Consider the following 22,397-nt stretch of genomic DNA (forward strand, 5'->3'; position numbering starts at 1 on the left):
AAGGGCATAAAACTCACAAAAAAACATGATTTAAAAAAAAAAAAAAACTTACAATGGACTGATAGATCTGAAGTTGATTTAGTGGAAAGTAAAACAATAAAAATGTATGACTTATTTTTAACACTTTTATGAGTGGGACCCTTTCGGAAACCCAAACATTTTAGTGGGATTTTTTTTGTTTTTAAACTGTCATTGCTCAAATAATAATAATAATGAATTAAAATCAATGTTGTTATGAATTATTGACATATTTAAGGCTCCAATTATTCCACTTTGAAATATATTTTAGTGAAATATTGCATATTTAGTGTGTTTGCCATTAAAAAAAAAAAACATGAAATAAACTATAAAAACTTCTGAAGTTGATCTGGAGATTTAAGCGTTGCAAGTAAAAAAAATAAAAAAATAAAATAGTATATTATATATTTTTAAAACTTTTATGAATGGGACCCTTTGGGAACCCAAATAATTTTAGTGGGATTAAAAAAATAATAATCTATCATTGCTGAAAAAATAAAATTGAATCAAAATTAATGTTATTAATTATTGACTTATTTAGCTCCAAATATTCCACTTTGAAATATTTTTTGTGAAATATTGCATATTTAGTGTGTTTGCCATAAAAAAAAAAAAACATGAAAAAATTATAAAAACTTCTGAATTTGATCTAGAGATTTAAGTGTTGAAAGTTAAAAAAAAAAAAAAAAGTAATATATGATTAATTTTGAACACTTTTATTAGTGGGACCCTTTGGGAACACAAATAATTTTAGTGGGATTAAAAAAATAATTTATCATTGCTGAAAAAATAATATTGAATCAAAATCAATATTATTAATTATTGCCATATTTAAGGCTCCATATATTCCACTTTTAAATATTTTTTTGTGAAATATTGCATATTTAGTGTGTTTGCCATAAAAAAAAAACATGAAAAATCTATAAAAACTTCTGAAGTTGATCTGGAGATTTAAGCGTTGCAAGTAAAAAAAAAAAAAAAAAAAATAGTATATGATATATTTTTAAAACTTTTATGAATGGGACCCTTTGGGAACCCAAATAATTTTAGTGGGATTAAAAAAATAATAATCTATCATTGCTGAAAAAATAAAATTGAATCAAAATTAATGTTATTAATTATTGACTTATTTAAGGCTCCAAATATTCCACTTTGAAATATTTTTTGTGAAATATTGCATATTTAGTGTGTTTGCCATAAAAAAAAAAAAAACATGAAAAAATTATAAAAACTTCTGAATTTGATCTAGAGATTTAAGTGTTGAAAGTTAAAAAAAAAAAAAAAGTAATATATGATTAATTTTGAACACTTTTATTAGTGGGACCCTTTTGTAACCCAAATAATTTTAGTGGGATTAAAAAAATAATTTATCATTGCTGAAAAAATAATATTGAATCAAAATCAATATTATTAATTATTGACATATTTAAGGCTCCATATATTCCACTTTTAAATATTTTTTTGTGAAATATTGCATATTTAGTGTGTTTGCCATAAAAAAAACATTAACAAGTTATAAAAAATTCTGAAGTTTATTAAGCGTTGAAAGTAAAAATAATAAATAAGAAAAGTAATATATGATTAATTATTAACACTTTTATGAGTGGGACCCTTTTGGAACCCAAATAATTTTAGTGGGATTAAAAAATATATATATATCATTGCTGATAAAATAATATTGAATGAAAATTAATGTTGTTATGAATTATTGACTTATTTAAGGCTCCAATGACTTCACATCAAATATTACACATTAAAATACACTTATTTGGGAGAAATATTGCATACTTTGTGTGAGCCAGATAAAAAAAACAGAGTTTTCTTTGACAAAAATGGCATAAAACTCACAAAAAAAACATGATTTAAAAAAACAACAACTTATAATGGACTGATAGATCTGAAGTTGATCTAGTGGAAAGTAAAACAATAAAAATGTATGACTTATTTTTAACGCTTTTATGAGTGGGACCCTTTCGGAAACCCAAACATTTTAGTGGGATTTTTTTTGTTTTTAAACCGTCATTGCTCAAATAATAATAATAATGAATTAAAATCAATGTTGTTATGAATTATTGACATATTTAAGGCTCCAAATATTCCACTTTGAAATATATTTTACTGAAATATTGCATATTTAGTGTGTTTGCCATTAAAAAAAAAAAACATGAAAAAAACTATAAAAACTTCTGAAGTTGATCTGGAGATTTAAGCGTCGCAAGTAAAAAAAAAAAAAAGAAGTAATTTATGATAAATTTTTACAATTTTTATAAGTTTTTGATTTTTATGACCCTTTTGTAACCCAAATAATTTTAGTGGGATTAAAAAAAAAAAATCTATCATTGCTGAAAAAATAATATTGAATCAAAATTAATGTTATTAATTATTGACATATTTAAGGCTCCAAATATTCCACTTTGAAATATTTTTGTGTGAAATATTGCATATTTAGTGTGTTTGCCATAAAAATAATAAAAAACATGAAATAATTATAAAAAAAACATGAAAAAATTATAAAAACTTCTGAATTTGTTTTAGAGATTTAAGAGTTGAAAGTTTAAAAAAAAGAAGAAAAAAAGTAATATATGATTAATTTTTAACAATTTTATGAGTGGGACCCTTTTGGAACCCAAATAATTTTAGTGGGATAAAAAAAAAAAAAGTCTTATCATTGCCGAAAAAATAATACTGAATCAAAATCAATGTTATGAATTATTGACTTATTTAAGGCTCCAATGACTTCACATCAAATATTACACATTAAAATACACTTATTTGGGAGAAATGTTGCATATTTTGTGTGAGCCAGATAAAAAAAACATTATAGAAAAAATTATAAAAACTTCTGAAGTTGATCTGGAGATTTAAGCGTTGCAAGTAAAAATAAAAAAAAAGTAGTATATGATATATTTTTAAAACTTTTATGAATGGGACCCTTTTGGAACCCAAATAATTTTAGTGGGATTAAAAAAAATAATTATCTATCATTGCTGAAAAAATAAAATTGAATCAAAATTAATGTTATTAATTATTGACATATTTAAGGCTCCAAATATTCCACTTTGAAATATTTTTTGTGAAATATTGCATATTTAGTGTGTTTGCCATAAAAAAAAAAAAAACATGAAAAAATTATAAAAACTTCTGAATTTGATCTAGGGATTTACGTTGAAAGTTAAAAAAAAAAAAAAAAGTAATATATGATTAATTTTGAACACTTTTATTAGTGGGACCCTTTGGGAACACAAATAATTTTAGTGGGATTAAAAAAATAATTTATCATTGCTGAAAAAATAATATTGAATCAAAATCAATATTATTAATTATTGACATATTTAAGGCTCCAAATATTCCACTTTTAAATATTTTTTTGTGAAATATTGCATATTTAGTGTTTGCCATAAAAAAAAATTAACAAGTTATAAAAAATTCTGAAGTTTATTAAGCGTTGAAAGTAAAAAAATAAATAAAAAAAGTAATATGATTAATTATTAACACTTTTATGAGTGGGACCCTTTTGGAACCCAAATAATTTTAGTGGGATTAAAAAATATATATATATCATTGCTGATAAAATAATATTGAATGAAAATTAATGTTGTTATGAATTATTGACTTATTTAAGGCTCCAATGACTTCACATCAAATATTACACATTAAAATACACTTATTTGGGAGAAATATTGCATATTTTGTGTGAGCCAGATAAAAAAAACAGAGTTTTCTTTGACAAAAAGGGCATAAAACTCACAAAAAAACATGATTTAAAAAAAACAACAACTTATAATGGAATGATAGATCTGAAGTTGATCTAGTGGAAAGTAAAACAATAAAAATGTATGACTTATTTTTAACGCTTTTATGAGTGGGACCCTTTCGGAAACCCAAACATTTTAGTGGGATTTTTTTTGTTTTTAAACAGTCATTGCTCAAATAATAATAATAATGAATTAAAATCAATGTTGTTATGAATTATTGACATATTTAAGGCTCCAAATATTCCACTTTGAAATATATTTTAGTGAAATATTGCATATTTAGTGTGTTTGCCATTAAAAAAAAAACATGAAAAAAACTATAAAAACTTCTGAAGTTGATCTGGAGATTTAAGTGTCGCAAGTAAAAAAAAAAAAAGAAGTAATTTATGATAAATTTTTACAATTTTTATAAGTTTTTGATTTTTATGACCCTTTTGTAACCCAAATAATTTTAGTGGGATTAAAAAAAATAAATCTATCATTGCTGAAAAAATAATATTGAATCAAAATTAATGTTATTAATTATTGACATATTTAAGGCTCCAAATATTCCACTTTGAAATATTTTTTTGTGAAATATTGCATATTTAGTGTGTTTGCCATAAAAATAAAAAAAAACATGAAATAATTATAAAAAAAACATGAAAAAATTATAAAAACTTCTGAATTTGTTTTAGAGATTTAAGAGTTGAAAGTTTAAAAAAAAGAAGAAAAAAAGTAATATATGATTAATTTTTAACAATTTTATGAGTGGGACCCTTTTGGAACCCAAATAATTTTAGTGGGATAAAAAAAAAAAAAGTCTTATCATTGCCGAAAAAATAATACTGAATCAAAATCAATGTTATGAATTATTGACTTATTTAAGGCTCCAATGACTTCACATAAAATATTACACATTAAAATACACTTATTTGGGAGAAATATTGCATATTTTGTGTGAGCCAGATAAAAAAAACATTATAGAAAAAATTATAAAAACTTCTGAAGTTGATCTGGAGATTTAAGCGTTGCAAGTAAAAATAAAAAATAAAAAAGTAGTATATGATATATTTTTAAAACTTTTATGAATGGGACCCTTTGGGAACCCAAATAATTTTAGTGGGATTAAAAAAAATAATTATCTATCATTGCTGAAAAAATAAAATTGAATCAAAATTAATGTTATTAATTATTGACATATTTAAGGCTCCAAATATTCCACTTTGAAATATTTTTTGTGAAATATTGCATATTTAGTGTGTTTGCCATAAAAAAAAAAAAAACATGAAAAAATTATAAAAACTTCTGAATTTGATCTAGGGATTTACGTTGAAAGTTAAAAAAAAAAAAAGAGTAATATATGATTAATTTTGAACACTTTTATTAGTGGGACCCTTTGGGAACACAAATAATTTTAGTGGGATTAAAAAAATAATTTATCATTGCTGAAAAAATAATATTGAATCAAAATCAATATTATTAATTATTGACATATTTAAGGCTCCAAATATTCCACTTTTAAATATTTTTTTGGGAAATATTGCATATTTAGTGTTTGCCATAAAAAAAAATTAACAAGTTATAAAAAATTCTGAAGTTTATTAAGCGTTGAAAGTAAAAAAATAAATAAAAAAAGTAATATGATTAATTATTAACACTTTTATGAGTGGGACCCTTTTGGAACCCAAATAATTTTAGTGGGATAAAAATATATATATATATCATTGCTGAAAAAATAATATTGAATGAAAATTAATGTTGTTATGAATTATTGACTTATTTAAGGCTCCAATGACTTCACATCAAATATTACACATTAAAATACACTTATTTGGGAGAAATATTGCATACTTTGTGTGAGCCAGATAAAAAAAACAGAGTTTTCTTTGACAAAAATGGCATAAAACTCACAAAAAAACATGATTTAAAAAAAACAACAACTTATAATGGACTGATAGATCTGAAGTTGATTTAGTGGAAAGTAAAACAATAAAAATGTATGACTTATTTTTAACACTTTTATGAGTGGGACCCTTTCGGAAACCCAAACATTTTTGTTTTTAAACTGTCATTGCTCAAATAATAATAATAATGAATTAAAATCAATGTTGTTATGAATTATTGACATATTTAAGGCTCCAAATATTCCACTTTGAAATATATTTTAGTGAAATATTGCATATTTAGTGTGTTTGCCATTAAAAAAAAAAAACATGAAAAAAATTATAAAAACTTCTGAAGTTGATCTGGAGATTTAAGCGTCGCAAGTAAAAAAAAAAAAAAGTAATATATGATACATTTTTAAATTTTTTATGAGTTTTTGATTTTTATGACTCTTTTGTAACCCAAATAATTTTAGTGGGATTAAAAAAAAAAAATCTATCATTGCTGAAAAAATAATATTGAATCAAAATTAATGTTATTAATTATTGACTTATTTAAGGCTCCAAATATTCCACTTTGAAATATTTTTTTTGTGAAATATTGCATATTTAGTGTGTTTGCCATAAAAATAAAAATAAACATGAAATAATTATAAAAAAAACATGAAAAAATTATAAAAACTTCTGAATTTGATCTAGAGATTGAAAGAAGAAAAAAAGTAATATATGATTAATTTTTAACAATTTTATGAGTGGGACCCTTTTGGAACCCAAAGAATTTTAGTGGGATGAAAAAAAAAAAGTCTTATCATTGCCGAAAAAATAATACTGAATCAAAATCAATGTTATGAATTATTGACTTATTTAAGGCTCCAATGACTTCACATCAAATATTACACATTAAAATACACTTATTTGGGAGAAATGTTGCATATTTTGTGTGAGCCAGATAAAAAAAACATTATAGAAAAAATTATAAAAACTTCTGAAGTTGATCTGGAGATTTAAGCGTTGCAAGTAAAAATAAAAAATAAAAAAGTAGTATATGATATATTTTTAAAACTTTTATGAATGGGACCCTTTGGGAACCCAAATAATTTTAGTGGGATTAAAAAAAATAATTATCTATCATTGCTGAAAAAATAAAATTGAATCAAAATTAATGTTATTAATTATTGACATATTTAAGGCTCCAAATATTCCACTTTGAAATATTTTTTGTGAAATATTGCATATTTAGTGTGTTTGCCATAAAAAAAAAAAAAACATGAAAAAATTATAAAAACTTCTGAATTTGATCTAGGGATTTACGTTGAAAGTTAAAAAAAAAAAAAAGAGTAATATATGATTAATTTTGAACACTTTTATTAGTGGGACCCTTTGGGAACACAAATAATTTTAGTGGGATTAAAAAAATAATTTATCATTGCTGAAAAAATAATATTGAATCAAAATCAATATTATTAATTATTGACATATTTAAGGCTCCAAATATTCCACTTTTAAATATTTTTTTGGGAAATATTGCATATTTAGTGTTTGCCATAAAAAAAAATTAACAAGTTATAAAAAATTCTGAAGTTTATTAAGCGTTGAAAGTAAAAAAATAAATAAAAAAAGTAATATGATTAATTATTAACACTTTTATGAGTGGGACCCTTTTGGAACCCAAATAATTTTAGTGGGATAAAAATATATATATATATCATTGCTGAAAAAATAATATTGAATGAAAATTAATGTTGTTATGAATTATTGACTTATTTAAGGCTCCAATGACTTCACATCAAATATTACACATTAAAATACACTTATTTGGGAGAAATATTGCATACTTTGTGTGAGCCAGATAAAAAAAACAGAGTTTTCTTTGACAAAAATGGCATAAAACTCACAAAAAAACATGATTTAAAAAAAACAACAACTTATAATGGACTGATAGATCTGAAGTTGATTTAGTGGAAAGTAAAACAATAAAAATGTATGACTTATTTTTAACACTTTTATGAGTGGGACCCTTTCGGAAACCCAAACATTTTTGTTTTTAAACTGTCATTGCTCAAATAATAATAATAATGAATTAAAATCAATGTTGTTATGAATTATTGACATATTTAAGGCTCCAAATATTCCACTTTGAAATATATTTTAGTGAAATATTGCATATTTAGTGTGTTTGCCATTAAAAAAAAAAAACATGAAAAAAATTATAAAAACTTCTGAAGTTGATCTGGAGATTTAAGCGTCGCAAGTAAAAAAAAAAAAAAGTAATATATGATACATTTTTAAATTTTTTATGAGTTTTTGATTTTTATGACTCTTTTGTAACCCAAATAATTTTAGTGGGATTAAAAAAAAAAAATCTATCATTGCTGAAAAAATAATATTGAATCAAAATTAATGTTATTAATTATTGACTTATTTAAGGCTCCAAATATTCCACTTTGAAATATTTTTTTTGTGAAATATTGCATATTTAGTGTGTTTGCCATAAAAATAAAAATAAACATGAAATAATTATAAAAAAAACATGAAAAAATTATAAAAACTTCTGAATTTGATCTAGAGATTGAAAGAAGAAAAAAAGTAATATATGATTAATTTTTAACAATTTTATGAGTGGGACCCTTTTGGAACCCAAAGAATTTTAGTGGGATGAAAAAAAAAAAGTCTTATCATTGCCGAAAAAATAATACTGAATCAAAATCAATGTTATGAATTATTGACTTATTTAAGGCTCCAATGACTTCACATCAAATATTACACATTAAAATACACTTATTTGGGAGAAATGTTGCATATTTTGTGTGAGCCAGATAAAAAAAACATTATAGAAAAAATTATAAAAACTTCTGAAGTTGATCTGGAGATTTAAGCGTTGCAAGTAAAAATAAAAAATAAAAAAGTAGTATATGATATATTTTTAAAACTTTTATGAATGGGACCCTTTGGGAACCCAAATAATTTTAGTGGGATTAAAAAAAATAATTATCTATCATTGCTGAAAAAATAAAATTGAATCAAAATTAATGTTATTAATTATTGACATATTTAAGGCTCCAAATATTCCACTTTGAAATATTTTTTGTGAAATATTGCATATTTAGTGTGTTTGCCATAAAAAAAAAAAAAACATGAAAAAATTATAAAAACTTCTGAATTTGATCTAGGGATTTACGTTGAAAGTTAAAAAAAAAAAAAAGAGTAATATATGATTAATTTTGAACACTTTTATTAGTGGGACCCTTTGGGAACACAAATAATTTTAGTGGGATTAAAAAAATAATTTATCATTGCTGAAAAAATAATATTGAATCAAAATCAATATTATTAATTATTGACATATTTAAGGCTCCAAATATTCCACTTTTAAATATTTTTTTGGGAAATATTGCATATTTAGTGTTTGCCATAAAAAAAAATTAACAAGTTATAAAAAATTCTGAAGTTTATTAAGCGTTGAAAGTAAAAAAATAAATAAAAAAAGTAATATGATTAATTATTAACACTTTTATGAGTGGGACCCTTTTGGAACCCAAATAATTTTAGTGGGATAAAAATATATATATATATCATTGCTGAAAAAATAATATTGAATGAAAATTAATGTTGTTATGAATTATTGACTTATTTAAGGCTCCAATGACTTCACATCAAATATTACACATTAAAATACACTTATTTGGGAGAAATATTGCATACTTTGTGTGAGCCAGATAAAAAAAACAGAGTTTTCTTTGACAAAAATGGCATAAAACTCACAAAAAAACATGATTTAAAAAAAACAACAACTTATAATGGACTGATAGATCTGAAGTTGATTTAGTGGAAAGTAAAACAATAAAAATGTATGACTTATTTTTAACACTTTTATGAGTGGGACCCTTTCGGAAACCCAAACATTTTTGTTTTTAAACTGTCATTGCTCAAATAATAATAATAATGAATTAAAATCAATGTTGTTATGAATTATTGACATATTTAAGGCTCCAAATATTCCACTTTGAAATATATTTTAGTGAAATATTGCATATTTAGTGTGTTTGCCATTAAAAAAAAAAAACATGAAAAAAATTATAAAAACTTCTGAAGTTGATCTGGAGATTTAAGCGTCGCAAGTAAAAAAAAAAAAAAGTAATATATGATACATTTTTAAATTTTTTATGAGTTTTTGATTTTTATGACTCTTTTGTAACCCAAATAATTTTAGTGGGATTAAAAAAAAAAAATCTATCATTGCTGAAAAAATAATATTGAATCAAAATTAATGTTATTAATTATTGACTTATTTAAGGCTCCAAATATTCCACTTTGAAATATTTTTTTTGTGAAATATTGCATATTTAGTGTGTTTGCCATAAAAATAAAAATAAACATGAAATAATTATAAAAAAAACATGAAAAAATTATAAAAACTTCTGAATTTGATCTAGAGATTGAAAGAAGAAAAAAAGTAATATATGATTAATTTTTAACAATTTTATGAGTGGGACCCTTTTGGAACCCAAAGAATTTTAGTGGGATGAAAAAAAAAAAGTCTTATCATTGCCGAAAAAATAATACTGAATCAAAATCAATGTTATGAATTATTGACTTATTTAAGGCTCCAATGACTTCACATCAAATATTACACATTAAAATACACTTATTTGGGAGGAATATTGCATATTTTGTGTGAGCCAGATAAAAAAACAGAGTTTTCTTTGACAAAAAGGGCATAAAACTCACAAAAAAACATGATTTAAAAAAAATAAAAAAATAAAAAAACAATTATAACGGACTGATAGATCTGAAGTTGATTTAGTGGAAAGTAAAACAATAAAAATGTATGACTTATTTTTAACACTTTTATGAGTGGGACCCTTTTGGAAACCCAAACATTTTAGTGGGATTTTTTTTGTTTTTAAACTGTCATTGCTCAAATAATAATAATAATGAATTAAAATCAATGTTGTTATGAATTATTGACATATTTAAGGCTCCAAATATTCCACTTTGAAATATATTTTAGTGAAATATTGCATATTTAGTGTTTGCCATTTAAAAAAAAAAAACATGAAAAAATTATAAAAACTTCTGAAGTTGATTTGGAGATTTAAGCGATGCAAGTAAAAAAAAAAAAAAAAGTAATTTATGATACATTTTTAAATTTTTTACAAGTTTTTGATTTTTATGACTTTTTTGTAAACCAATTAATTTTAGTGGGATTAAAAAAAAAAAATCTATCATTGCTGAAAAAATAATATTGAATCAAAATTAATGTTATTAATTATTGACATATTTAAGGCTCCAAATATTCCACTTTGAAATATTTTTTTGTGAAATATTGCATATTTAGTGTGTTTGCCATAAAAAAAAACCAAAAAAAACCATGAAATAATTATAAAAAAAACATGAAAAAATTATAAAAACTTCTGAATTTGATCTAGAGATTTAAGAGTGGAAAGTTTAAAAAAAAAGAAGAAAAAAAGTAATATATGATTAATTTTTAACAATTTTATGAGTGGGACCCTTTTGGAACCCAAAGAATTTTAGTGGGATAAAAAAAAAAAAAAGTCTTATCATTGCCGAAAAAATAATACTGAATCAAAATCAATGTTATGAATTATTGACTTATTTAAGGCTCCAATGACTTCACATCAAATATTACACATAAAATACACTTATTTGGGAGAAATATTGCATATTTTGTGTGTTAGCCAGATTAAAAAAACAGAGTTTTCTTTGACAAAAAAGGCATAAAACTCACAAAAAAACATGATTTAAAAAAAATAATAATAATAATTATAACGGACTGATAGATCTGAAGTTGATCTAGTGGAAAGTAAAACAATAAAAATGTATGACTTATTTTTAACACTTTTATGAGTGGGACCCTTTCGGAAACCCAAACATTTTTGTTTTTAAACTGTCATTGCTCAAATAATAATAATAATGAATTAAAATCAATGTTGTTATGAATTATTGACATATTTAAGGCTCCAAATATTCCACTTTGAAATATATTTTAGTGAAATATTGCATATTTAGTGTGTTTGCCATTAAAAAAAAAGAACATGAAAAAAATGATAAAAACTTCTGAAGTTGATCTGGAGATTTAAGCGTCGCTATTAATTTTGAGTTAACTGCGAACAATGCGATTATTCGAGATTAAATATTTGAATCGTTTGACAGCATATATATATATGTATATATATATGTATATATATATATATATATATATATATATATATATATATATATATATATATATATATATATATATATATATATGTGTATATATATATATATATATATATATATATATGTATATATATATATATATATATATATATATATATATATATATATATATATATATATATGTATATGTATATGTATATATATATATATATATATATATATATATATATATATATATATATATATATGTATATATATATGTATATATGTATGTATATGTTAATTGTGTGCGTGTGTGTGTGTGTGTGTGTGTGCAGGTTCTGCTGCAGGAGGTGCAGCAGCTGAAGGAGGAGCTGAGGAACAAAGATGACATCATCTCACATCTCACACAGCAGCTGGTCAGTTTTTGAAACATCATCACCTACATCACCTAGACCTCCTTTAAGTGTGTGTGTGTGTACATGTGTGTGTACATGTGTGTGTGTACGTGTGTGTGTGTGTGTCAAACAGCAGGCTGTTGCCGCGGCAACCAGCAGGTGTCGCTGCCAGAAAGCATCTGTCAGGTTGGAGCGACACACGCAGACAAGCATGGCGGCGAAGGAGTGTGTCGCCTCGCAGACCACCTGGAGGGTACGCTTCCCCCCCACACACACACCTGAGTCCTTTTTCCTAAAGTCATGACATCATGCGCCCCCCCCCAGGTCGCCCCCCCTGTCGCCTTCCTGTCTCCTCCCTGGCAGTACCAACGTTCCACACCATACGGGGGGAGACCCCGGCCCAGCATCCCCCCCCACCTCGCCAGGAAGAGTGAGTCTGTCACTTTTTTAAACTTATTATTATTATTATACAGTTCATAGGACACCTACATGAAGATAGAAATGTGTATTTTATTCTGAAAATCAACATTTGACTTGATAAGACACCCTACATGAAGATAGAAATGTGTATTTTATTCTGAAAACCAACATTTGACTTGATAAGACCCTACATGAAGATAGAAATGTGTATTTTATTCTGAAAACCAACATTTGACTTGATAAGACACCCTACATGAAGATAGAAATGTGTATTTTATTCTGAAAACCAACATTTGACTTGATAAGACACCCTACATGAAGAGAGAAATATGTATTTTATTTTGAAAACCAACATTTGACTTGATAAGACACCCTACATGAAGATAGAAATGTGTATTTTATTCTGAAAATCAACATTTGACTAGATAAGACCCTACATGAAGATAGAAATGTGTATTTTATTCTGAAAACCAACATTTGACTTGATAAGACACCCTACATGAAGATAGAAATGTGTATTTTATTCTGAAAACCAACATTTGACTTGATAAGACACCCTACATGAAGAGAGAAATATGTATTTTATTTTGAAAACCAACATTTGACTTGATAAGACACCCTACATGAAGAGAGAAATATGTATTTTATTCTGAAAATCAACATTTGACTTGATAAGACCCTACATGAAGATAGAAATGTGTATTTTATTCTGAAAACCAACATTTGACTTGATAAGACCCTACATGAAGATAGCAATGTGTATTTTATTCTGAAAACCAACATTTGACTTGATAAGACACCCTACATGAAGATAGAAATATGTATTTTATTTTGAAAACCAACATTTGACTTGATAAGACACCCTACATGAAGATAGAAATATGTATTTTATTTTGAAAACCAACATTTGACTTGATAAGACACCCTACATGAAGAAATAAATATGTATTTTATTCTGAAAACCAACATTTGACTTGATAAAACACCCTACATGAAGAAATAAATATGTATTTTATTCTGAAAACCAACATTTGACTTGATAAGACACCCTACATGAAGATAGAAATATGTATTTTATTCTGAAAACCAACATTTGACTTGATAAGACACCCTACATGAAGATAGAAATATGTATTTTATTCTGAAAACAAATACTGCACCCAAAAGCTTTTCCTCTTTTTTCCACAATTTCTTCATGTTGACTTTTTCTTCTCACTCATGCTAACTTGATAGTTGATACTGTCACCTGATTGGCTGTCAGTGTGTCATGTGATCACTTCCTGTGTTGTTTTGTTCATGCAACCAAACTTGCTCTTGTAGCCTTCAGGAGGCGCTAACACCTCCTCTTGAAGGCTTCAGGGGGGCACTAACACCTCCTCTTGTAGCCCTCAGGGGGCACTAACACCTCCTCTTGTAGCCCTCAGGGGGCACTAACACCTCCTCTTGTAGCCCTCAGGGGGCACTAACACCTCCTCTTGTAGCCTTCAGGGGGCACTAACACCTCCTCTTGAAGCCTTCAGGGGGCACTAACACCTCCTCTTGAAGCCTTCAGGGGGCACTAACACCTCCTCTTGTAGCCCTCAGGGGGCACTAACACCTCCTCTTGTAGCCCTCAGGGGGCACTAACACCTCCTCTTGAAGCCTTCAGGGGGCACTAACACCTCCTCTTGTAGTCTTCAGGGGGCACTAACACCTCCTCTTGTAGCCCTCAGGGGGCACTAACACCTCTTGAAGCCTTCAGGGGGCGCTAACACCTCCTCTTGTAGTCTTCAGGAGGCGCTAACACCTCCTCTTGTAGCCCTCAGGGGGCACTAACACCTCCTCTTGTAGCCCTCAGGGGGCACTAACACCTCCTCTTGAAGCCTTCAGGGGGCACTAACACCTCCTCTTGAAGCCTTCAGGGGGCACTAACACCTCCTCTTGAAGCCTTCAGGGGGCACTAACACCTCCTCTTGTAGCCCTCAGGGGGCACTAACACCTCCTCTTGAAGCCTTCAGGGGGCACTAACACCTCTTCTTGTAGCCCTCAGGGGGCACTAACACCTCCTCTTGAAGCCTTCAGGGGGCACTAACACCTCCTCTTGAAGCCTTCAGGGGGCACTAACACCTCCTCTTGTAGCCCTCAGGGGGCACTAACACCTCCTCTTGTAGCCCTCAGGGGGCACTAACACCTCCTCTTGAAGCCTTCAGGGGGCACTAACACCTCCTCTTGTAGCCTTCAGGAGGCACTAACACCTCTTGTAGCCCTCAGGGGGCACTAACACCTCTTGAAGCCTTCAGGGGGCGCTAACACCTCCTCTTGTAGCCTTCAGGGGGCGCTAACACCTCCTCTTGTAGCCTTCAGGGGGCACTAACACCTCCTCTTGTAGCCTTCAGGAGGCACTAACACCTCTTGTAGCCCTCAGGGGGCACTAACACCTCTTGAAGCCTTCAGGGGGCGCTAACACCTCCTCTTGTAGCCTTCAGGGGGCGCTAACACCTCCTCTTGAAGCCTTCAGGGGGCGCTAACACCTCCTCTTGTAGCCTTCAGGGGGCGCTAACACCTCCTCTTGTAGCCCTTAGGGGGAGCTAACACCTCCTCTGTCCTCTTGTCTTCTCTGCTGCATGACCAGGAGTGGAAACACTGGTGCTGTACTTCAGAGACACACCCTGGTAGGTCTCCTCCATCTTCTTCTTCTTCTCCATCTTCCTTTCACTCTTCTTCCTCCTCCTCCACTGGTGCTCTACTTCAGAGACACACCCTGGTAGGTCTCCTCCATAGACATCTTATAAGTAGACGCAGCATTGGCTGCTGTGACGCGAGAAATTGGGCCGCCATCTTGAAGTGGTGATGAGGAGCCGGCGAGCAGCCTAAACTGACAGTTGACAGGTAGAAAACAAAGATGCTAAACTGACAGTTGACAGGTAGAAAACAAAGATGCTAAACTGACAGTTGACAGGTAGAAAACAAAGATGCTAAACTGACAGTTGACAGGTAGAAAACAAAGATGCTAAACTGACAGTTGACAGGTAGAAAACAAAGATGCTAAACTGACAGTTGACAGGTAGAAAACAAAGATGCTAAACTGACAGTTGACAGGTAGAAAACAAAGATGGTGTTCAGCGTTTTCCTGCTCAAATGAGCGGACTGTTGAAAATAAGAATCGGGGGATTACTTTTCACAAGTAAGATTTAACATTAACGTACTATTGGTTGTATTTTGTGAAAAGAATATTAGCACAAAGTTGAGAAGGAGCAAAGATGTTCAATAGTACTGACATCCTAGCCGCTAGCAAACAAGAGCATGACCATAATAAAATTGCTTGTCAATGAAATTAATTACATTTAAAATTGTATAAGTCTTCAAGTAACAATATTCAAATACTAACATTGTTGGGTAAAACAGAATTAGGTTTTATTCTGAATCCAGTGAAACAGATTGGTGGTTTTAGCTGATATAAAGACTTTCAGGTGTTTATATATGTTTATGTTGTTGGCAGACACTTTTATCCAAAGCGACATACATCAAAAATACATATAAAACAATCAGTGTAAACATGATCATTTAAGGGAAGAATGTAATAGAAAATATCAATACAAAGTGTCAAGACAGAATAAACTCTCTGTTGCTGCTCTATCTATATATCTATACAGTCTATAGATATATAGATATCTAATGTATTCATACATTGTTTATGTAGCATGTATATATAACCTCATCATATTGTTTCTTCAACTTCAAAATAGCTGACCCTTCTCTGGGATTATATTCCCACTTTTGATCTGGTCACTTATAGCATATAAGAATATTCTATTACTGTTAAGCAAACTATGAATAATAAAACATGTGTCCTTCATCATAGCTACACGTATGAGAAAAAAGCGCGTGAAAATCAGTGGTATTCAGTGAGGTAAGATGAATTAAATGCGCTGACCGTTCGTTGCTCCTGCCAAATGAATTGCACTGATCACCACTCCAAGATGGCGGCCCCGCGTCTCGTCAGCGCCAGTAGGCAGTAGCGCTCCATGCTGCGTACCCTTAGAACATGTCTGTGGGTTTATCTGCCAGGCTGCAGTACTGCGCGCGTCCAGCAGGTGTCAGTGTTGACCAGAGGAAGATCTTCTTCTTCTGGCGAGGAGGGCTGACAAACTGTTGGATTCACGTCACAATCGTAATTTTTCTTTCATCCATCTCAATTCTAAATCGATTCATGATTTTCAAAAATGATTTAAAAAAAAAGTTCATTAAGAAATATTTAAAAAAAAGACGTTTTTAGGACCAGGAGCATTTTTTTATTATTATTTTTTTTAATCTGAAACCTGTTTTGAAAAAGTTTCATTCAGATGATTTGACCAAATAAAACTTTGTGAGAATTGATTCTGAATGGAATGGAACCCTTAGATTGACGCCCCTAAAAACTACACATCCACCTATTGGGACTTTCTTTTGCTCAATCCTGCTCATTCGGTTTTTCTCACGCCCCCCCTTGGGGGGGACATACTTTATTTCCTTGCCCCCCCAAATTGAAATATGATTGAGAACCTGATAATATTTATTTATTTTCCTGTACAAACCACTCTATGAGTTGTTGGCACCTACATGCCACCTAGCTTGTACTGTTTTCTCACGCCCCTCCCTTGGGGGACATACTTTATTTCCTTGCCCCCCCCACCCCAAAATAGGATTGAGAACCTGATAATATTTATTTATTTTCCTGTACAAACCACTTTATGAGTTGCTGGCACCTACATGCCACCTAGCTTGTACTGTTTTCTCACGCCCCCCCTTGGGGGACATACTTTATTTCCTTGCCCCACCCCAAAATAGGATTGAGAACCTGATATTTATTTATTTTCCTGTACAAATCACTCTATGAGTTGCTGGCACCTACATGCCACCTAGCTTGTACTGTTTTCTCACGCCCCCCCTTGGGGGGACATACTTTATTTCCTTGCCCCCCCCAAATTGAAATAGGGTTGAGAACCTGATAATATTTATTTATTTTCCTGTACAAACCACTCTATGAGTTGCTGGCACCTACATGCCACCTAGCTTGTACTGTTTTCTCACGCCCCCCCTTGGGGGACATACTTTATTTCCTTGCCCCCCCAAATTGAAATATGATTGAGAACCTGATAATATTTATTTATTTTCCTGTACAAACCACTCTATGAGTTGTTGGCACCTACATGCCACCTAGCTTGTACTGTTTTCTCACGCCCCTCCCTTGGGGGACATACTTTATTTCCTTGCCCCCCCCACCCCAAAATAGGATTGAGAACCTGATAATATTTATTTATTTTCCTGTACAAACCACTTTATGAGTTGCTGGCACCTACATGCCACCTAGCTTGTACTGTTTTCTCACGCCCCCCCTTGGGGGACATACTTTATTTCCTTGCCCCACCCCAAAATAGAATTGAGAACCTGATATTTATTTATTTTCCTGTACAAATCACTCTATGAGTTGCTGGCACCTACATGCCACCTAGCTTGTACTGTTTTCTCACGCCCCCCCTTGGGGGGACATACTTTATTTCCTTGCCCCCCCCAAATTGAAATAGGGTTGAGAACCTGATAATATTTATTTATTTTCCTGTACAAACCACTCTATGAGTTGCTGGCACCTACATGCCACCTAGCTTGTACTGTTTTCTCACGCCCCCCCTTGGGGGACATACTTTATTTCCTTGCCCCCCCAAATTGAAATATGATTGAGAACCTGATAATATTTATTTATTTTCCTGTACAAACCACTCTATGAGTTGTTGGCACCTACATGCCACCTAGCTTGTACTGTTTTCTCACGCCCCTCCCTTGGGGGACATACTTTATTTCCTTGCCCCCTCCACCCCAAAATAGGATTGAGAACCTGATAATATTTATTTATTTTCCTGTACAAACCACTTTATGAGTTGCTGGCACCTACATGCCACCTAGCTTGTACTGTTTTCTCACGCCCCCCCTTGGGGGACATACTTTATTTCCTTGCCCCACCCCAAAATAGGATTGAGAACCTGATATTTATTTATTTTCCTGTACAAACCACTCTATGAGTTGCTGGCACCTACATGCCACCTAGCTTGTACTGTTTTCTCACGCCCCCCCTTGGGGGGACATACTTTATTTCCTTGCCCCCCCCCCCAAATTGAAATAGGGTTGAGAACCTGATAATATTTATTTATTTTCCTGTACAAACCACTCTATGAGTTGCTGGCACCTACATGCCACCTAGCTTGTACTGTTTTCTCACGCCCCCCCTTGGGGGACATACTTTATTTCCTTGCCCCCCCACCCCAAAATAGGATTGAGAACCTGATAATATTTAATTATTTTCCTGTACAAACCACTTTATGAGTTGTTGGCACCTACATGCCACCTAGCTTGTAGTTTTCTCACGCCCCCCCCACTATTTTACAAGATGGACTCTGACGCCCGCCTTCCTTCACAGTTACAGGTACTTCGCTCCCCCCACCAGGAAGAGTAGAACCCACTAGCAAGCATAAGCTCCTCCCACCTCGCGCTGCACATCACGGACCGCCGTGAGGCCGACGCCCAGCAGGTGGCCTCCGTCCGCCTTCCAAGCCCCGCCTCTTCCGGTCCCGCTTCAGACGCCGGCGTGGCAAGGAGGGTCAGAGCGCCGCCTTCCTTCCCTTCGCCTGCCGGGCGAGCTGTCGGCGTCCCGGGGCCGCCTTCCCAGCATGCAACAGGAGGGCTGGCCTTGACTTGAACTGTGGAAGTGAATTATTGAGCACTGTGACTTTAAGAAGACGTATTGCAACACCTCACATGTAAGATGCACTGGCCCTTTAAGAGCCCCCCCCCCCATCCCCCCCGCTCACAAACGGCTGGAAGTTTGATTGACGCGGCGGCCATCTTGGAAAGGCTCTTGTTGTTTTCCCGCTTGTCATGATAAAATGTCCTGTATAAAGTCTTAATATATGCAAAGTACTGTGTGTGTGTGTGTGTGTGTGTGTGTGTGTGTGTGTGCGTGTGCGTGTGCGTGTGCGTGTGTGTGCGTGCGTGTGGCGCCCCCTGCTGCCTCCGACGTCATCGCCGCCAAATAGTTGAGTTGTCACCAAAGGTGTGAAGTGAAATTACTGCCAAAAGTCCACAAACACACAAAGTATTTTTACTCACCACCGATTATTAAAAAGAAGTAAAAAAAAAAAAAAAAAAAATTCTTCATGGAAAAAAAAAAGGATTTGCAAGTAAAAACCTATTTTATTCAATTAAATTACACAATTGCAAGTATGAAAAACTATTTTTTTGCAAGTGAAAAAAAGATTCTCAAGTATAAAAAATGTATTTAATTAAAATAACAATTTGCAAGTAAAAAACAGCTTTTCTTTAATTAAATGAAAAAAATTGCAATTATGAAAAACTATTTTCTGCCAATAAAACACGATTAGAAAGTAAAAACAAAAAAAATGTTCTTCATGCAAAAAAACCGATTTGCAAGTAAAAATCTATTTCCTTCAATTGCAAGACTGAAAAACATGTTTTGCAGGTAAAAAAGATTGACAAGTATAAAAAATGTATTTCAACAATTCGCATGGAGATCCATGGTAGACGCCCTCTGCTCCCCAGGGGGCCAAGAGGATTCAAGATAAACAAAGAAGCAAGGATAAAAACTATTTTCTTTAATTAAATAAAACGATTTGCAAGTTAAAAAAAACAAAACATATTTCCTTCAATTAAATTAAAACAATTGCAAAAAATGTATTTAATTAAACAATTTGCACGGATACATTTTTTTTTTTAAATAAAATTTTTTTTTTATTTTCCTCAATTAAATTAGAACATTTGCAAGTATGAAAATCTATTTTCTTCCAATATGACAATTATTGGTACTTTAATTAATTAAATTAATTAATTAATTTAATTTAATGAATTAATTAAAACGATTAGAAAGTTAAAAAAAAATTCTGCAAGTGAAAACTTTTTGCAAGTAAAAAACCCCCAAAGATTTTCTTTAATTAAAACACGATTTGCAAGTTTTATAAAACTATTTTCTTCATGTAAAAATCTACTTTCTTCAATTGCAAGTATGAAAAACAATTTTTATGCAAGTACAAAAAGATTTACAAGTATAAAAAATGTATTTAATTAAGCAATTCGCAAGAATAAAAACAATTTTCTTTAATTAAAAAAAACGATTTGCAAGACGTTTATTCACTAAATTAAAACATTTGCAAGTATGAAAAATACATTTTCTTCCAGTAAAAAACGACTAGAAAGTTTAAAAAAATAAAATTTTCTGTGGTGAAAATAGTTTTTCTGCAGGTGAAAACTCTTTGTAAGTAAAAAAAATGAACCCAAATTTTCTGTCATTAAAAAACGATTTCCAAGTATAAAAAAATATTTTCTTCAGTTAAATTTAAAAAAATTGCAAGTATGAAAAAAACATTTTTGCAAGTAAAAAAAAGATTCACAAGTATAAAAAAATATTTAATTAAAAAAACAATTCACTAGGATAAAAACTATTTTTTTCTTATTAAAAAAACAATTTGGATGTAAAAACAAACAAACCCAAACAATGTTCTACAATAAAAAATAAAAAAAAATGCATGTATGAAAAACAATTCTTCCAATAAAAATCGATCAGAAAGTTAAAAAAATAAAATTGTCTGCAAGTGGAAAAAAAAGACATTCTTCAAGTGAAAATATTTTTTTCTGCAAGTGAAAAATATTTGCAAGTAAAATAAAACTATTTTCTTCAATTAAAAGCGATTTGCAAGTTTAAAAACAACAATTTCCTTCATGTATAAAAACAGCACGTCTGACTGACTGGCAGCTGAAACGCGGCTTCATAAAACTCTAAAACATTTTCACCTGTTTAATGTTCTTTATGATCAATGGAACATCAAAGTTTTGATGTTGCTTGCTAACGTCGTTTATTGAACAGGTATCAGCCTGCAGTCTACACGTATCTCTTATGCGTGACTGCCATCTACTGGTCACACTTATCATTACACAGTGTACCAAATAAAATGAATCCGTACATTAGGGGCACCGCGTTACAAGGCGCACTGTCCATTTTTGAGGTATGAAAAGTAGGGATGTCCGATAATGGCTTTTTTGCCGATATCCGATATTGTCCAACTCTTAATTACCGATACCGATATCAACCGATACCGATATATACAGTCGTGGAATTAACACATTATTATGCCTACTTTGGACAAGCAGGTATGGTGAAGATAAGGTCCTTTTTTAAAAAATGTATAAAATAAAATAAGATAAATACATTAAAAACATTTTCTTGAATAAAAAAGAAAGTAAAACAATATAAAAACAGTTACATAGAAACTAGTAATGAATGAAAATGAGTAAAATTAACTGTTAAAGGTTAGTACTATTAGTGGAGCAGCAGCACGCACAATCATGTGTGCTTACGGACTGTATCCCTTGCAGACTGTATTGATATATATTGATATATAATGTAGGAACCTACCAGAATATTAATAACAGAAAGAAACAACCCTTTTGTGTGAATGAGTGTAAATGGGGGAGGGAGGTTTTTTAGGTTGATGCACTAATTGTAAGTGTATCTTGTGTTTTTTATGTTGAATTAATAAAAAAAAACAAAAAAAAACGATACAGATAATTAAAAAAAACGACACTTATAAATTCCGATATTACATTTTAAAGCATTTCACAGACATCCCTAATGAAAAGGTTTTAAGTGCGCCTTATAGTCCAAAAAATAGGCTAACTTGTTCCATTTTTGAGATATGAAAAGGTTTTAAGTGCGCCTTATGGTCCAAAAAAATACACTAACTTGTTCCATTTTTGAG

At 30.5% G+C, this 22,397-nt stretch overlaps 1 protein-coding gene across 8 annotated transcripts in view; it reads left to right on the plus strand.

Annotated features, from left to right (window-relative positions):
• LOC133638204 (serine-rich coiled-coil domain-containing protein 2-like) overlaps positions 1-19,559 on the plus strand; it is a 44,423-nt gene extending 24,864 nt beyond the window's left edge. For 4 of the 8 annotated variants that reach the window (XM_062030566.1, XM_062030561.1, XM_062030568.1 and 1 more), the window contains exons 12-15: positions 12,139-12,219; positions 12,332-12,451; positions 12,523-12,628; positions 19,049-19,558. In XM_062030566.1, the coding sequence (XP_061886550.1) occupies positions 12,139-12,219; positions 12,332-12,451; positions 12,523-12,628; positions 19,049-19,143 (402 nt within the window). In that variant the 3' untranslated portion in view covers positions 19,144-19,558. Of the gene's footprint in view, positions 1-12,138; positions 12,220-12,331; positions 12,452-12,522; positions 12,629-15,229; positions 15,270-19,048 lie in introns of all 8 variants that reach the window. The other 4 variants (XM_062030565.1, XM_062030569.1, XM_062030567.1 and 1 more) reach the window with 3 other exon arrangements.
• Positions 19,560-22,397: the final 2,838 nt, after the last annotated feature.

This window comes from Entelurus aequoreus, linkage group LG21, assembly GCF_033978785.1.
Source record: "Entelurus aequoreus isolate RoL-2023_Sb linkage group LG21, RoL_Eaeq_v1.1, whole genome shotgun sequence".
NCBI lineage: Eukaryota > Metazoa > Chordata > Actinopteri > Syngnathiformes > Syngnathidae > Entelurus > Entelurus aequoreus.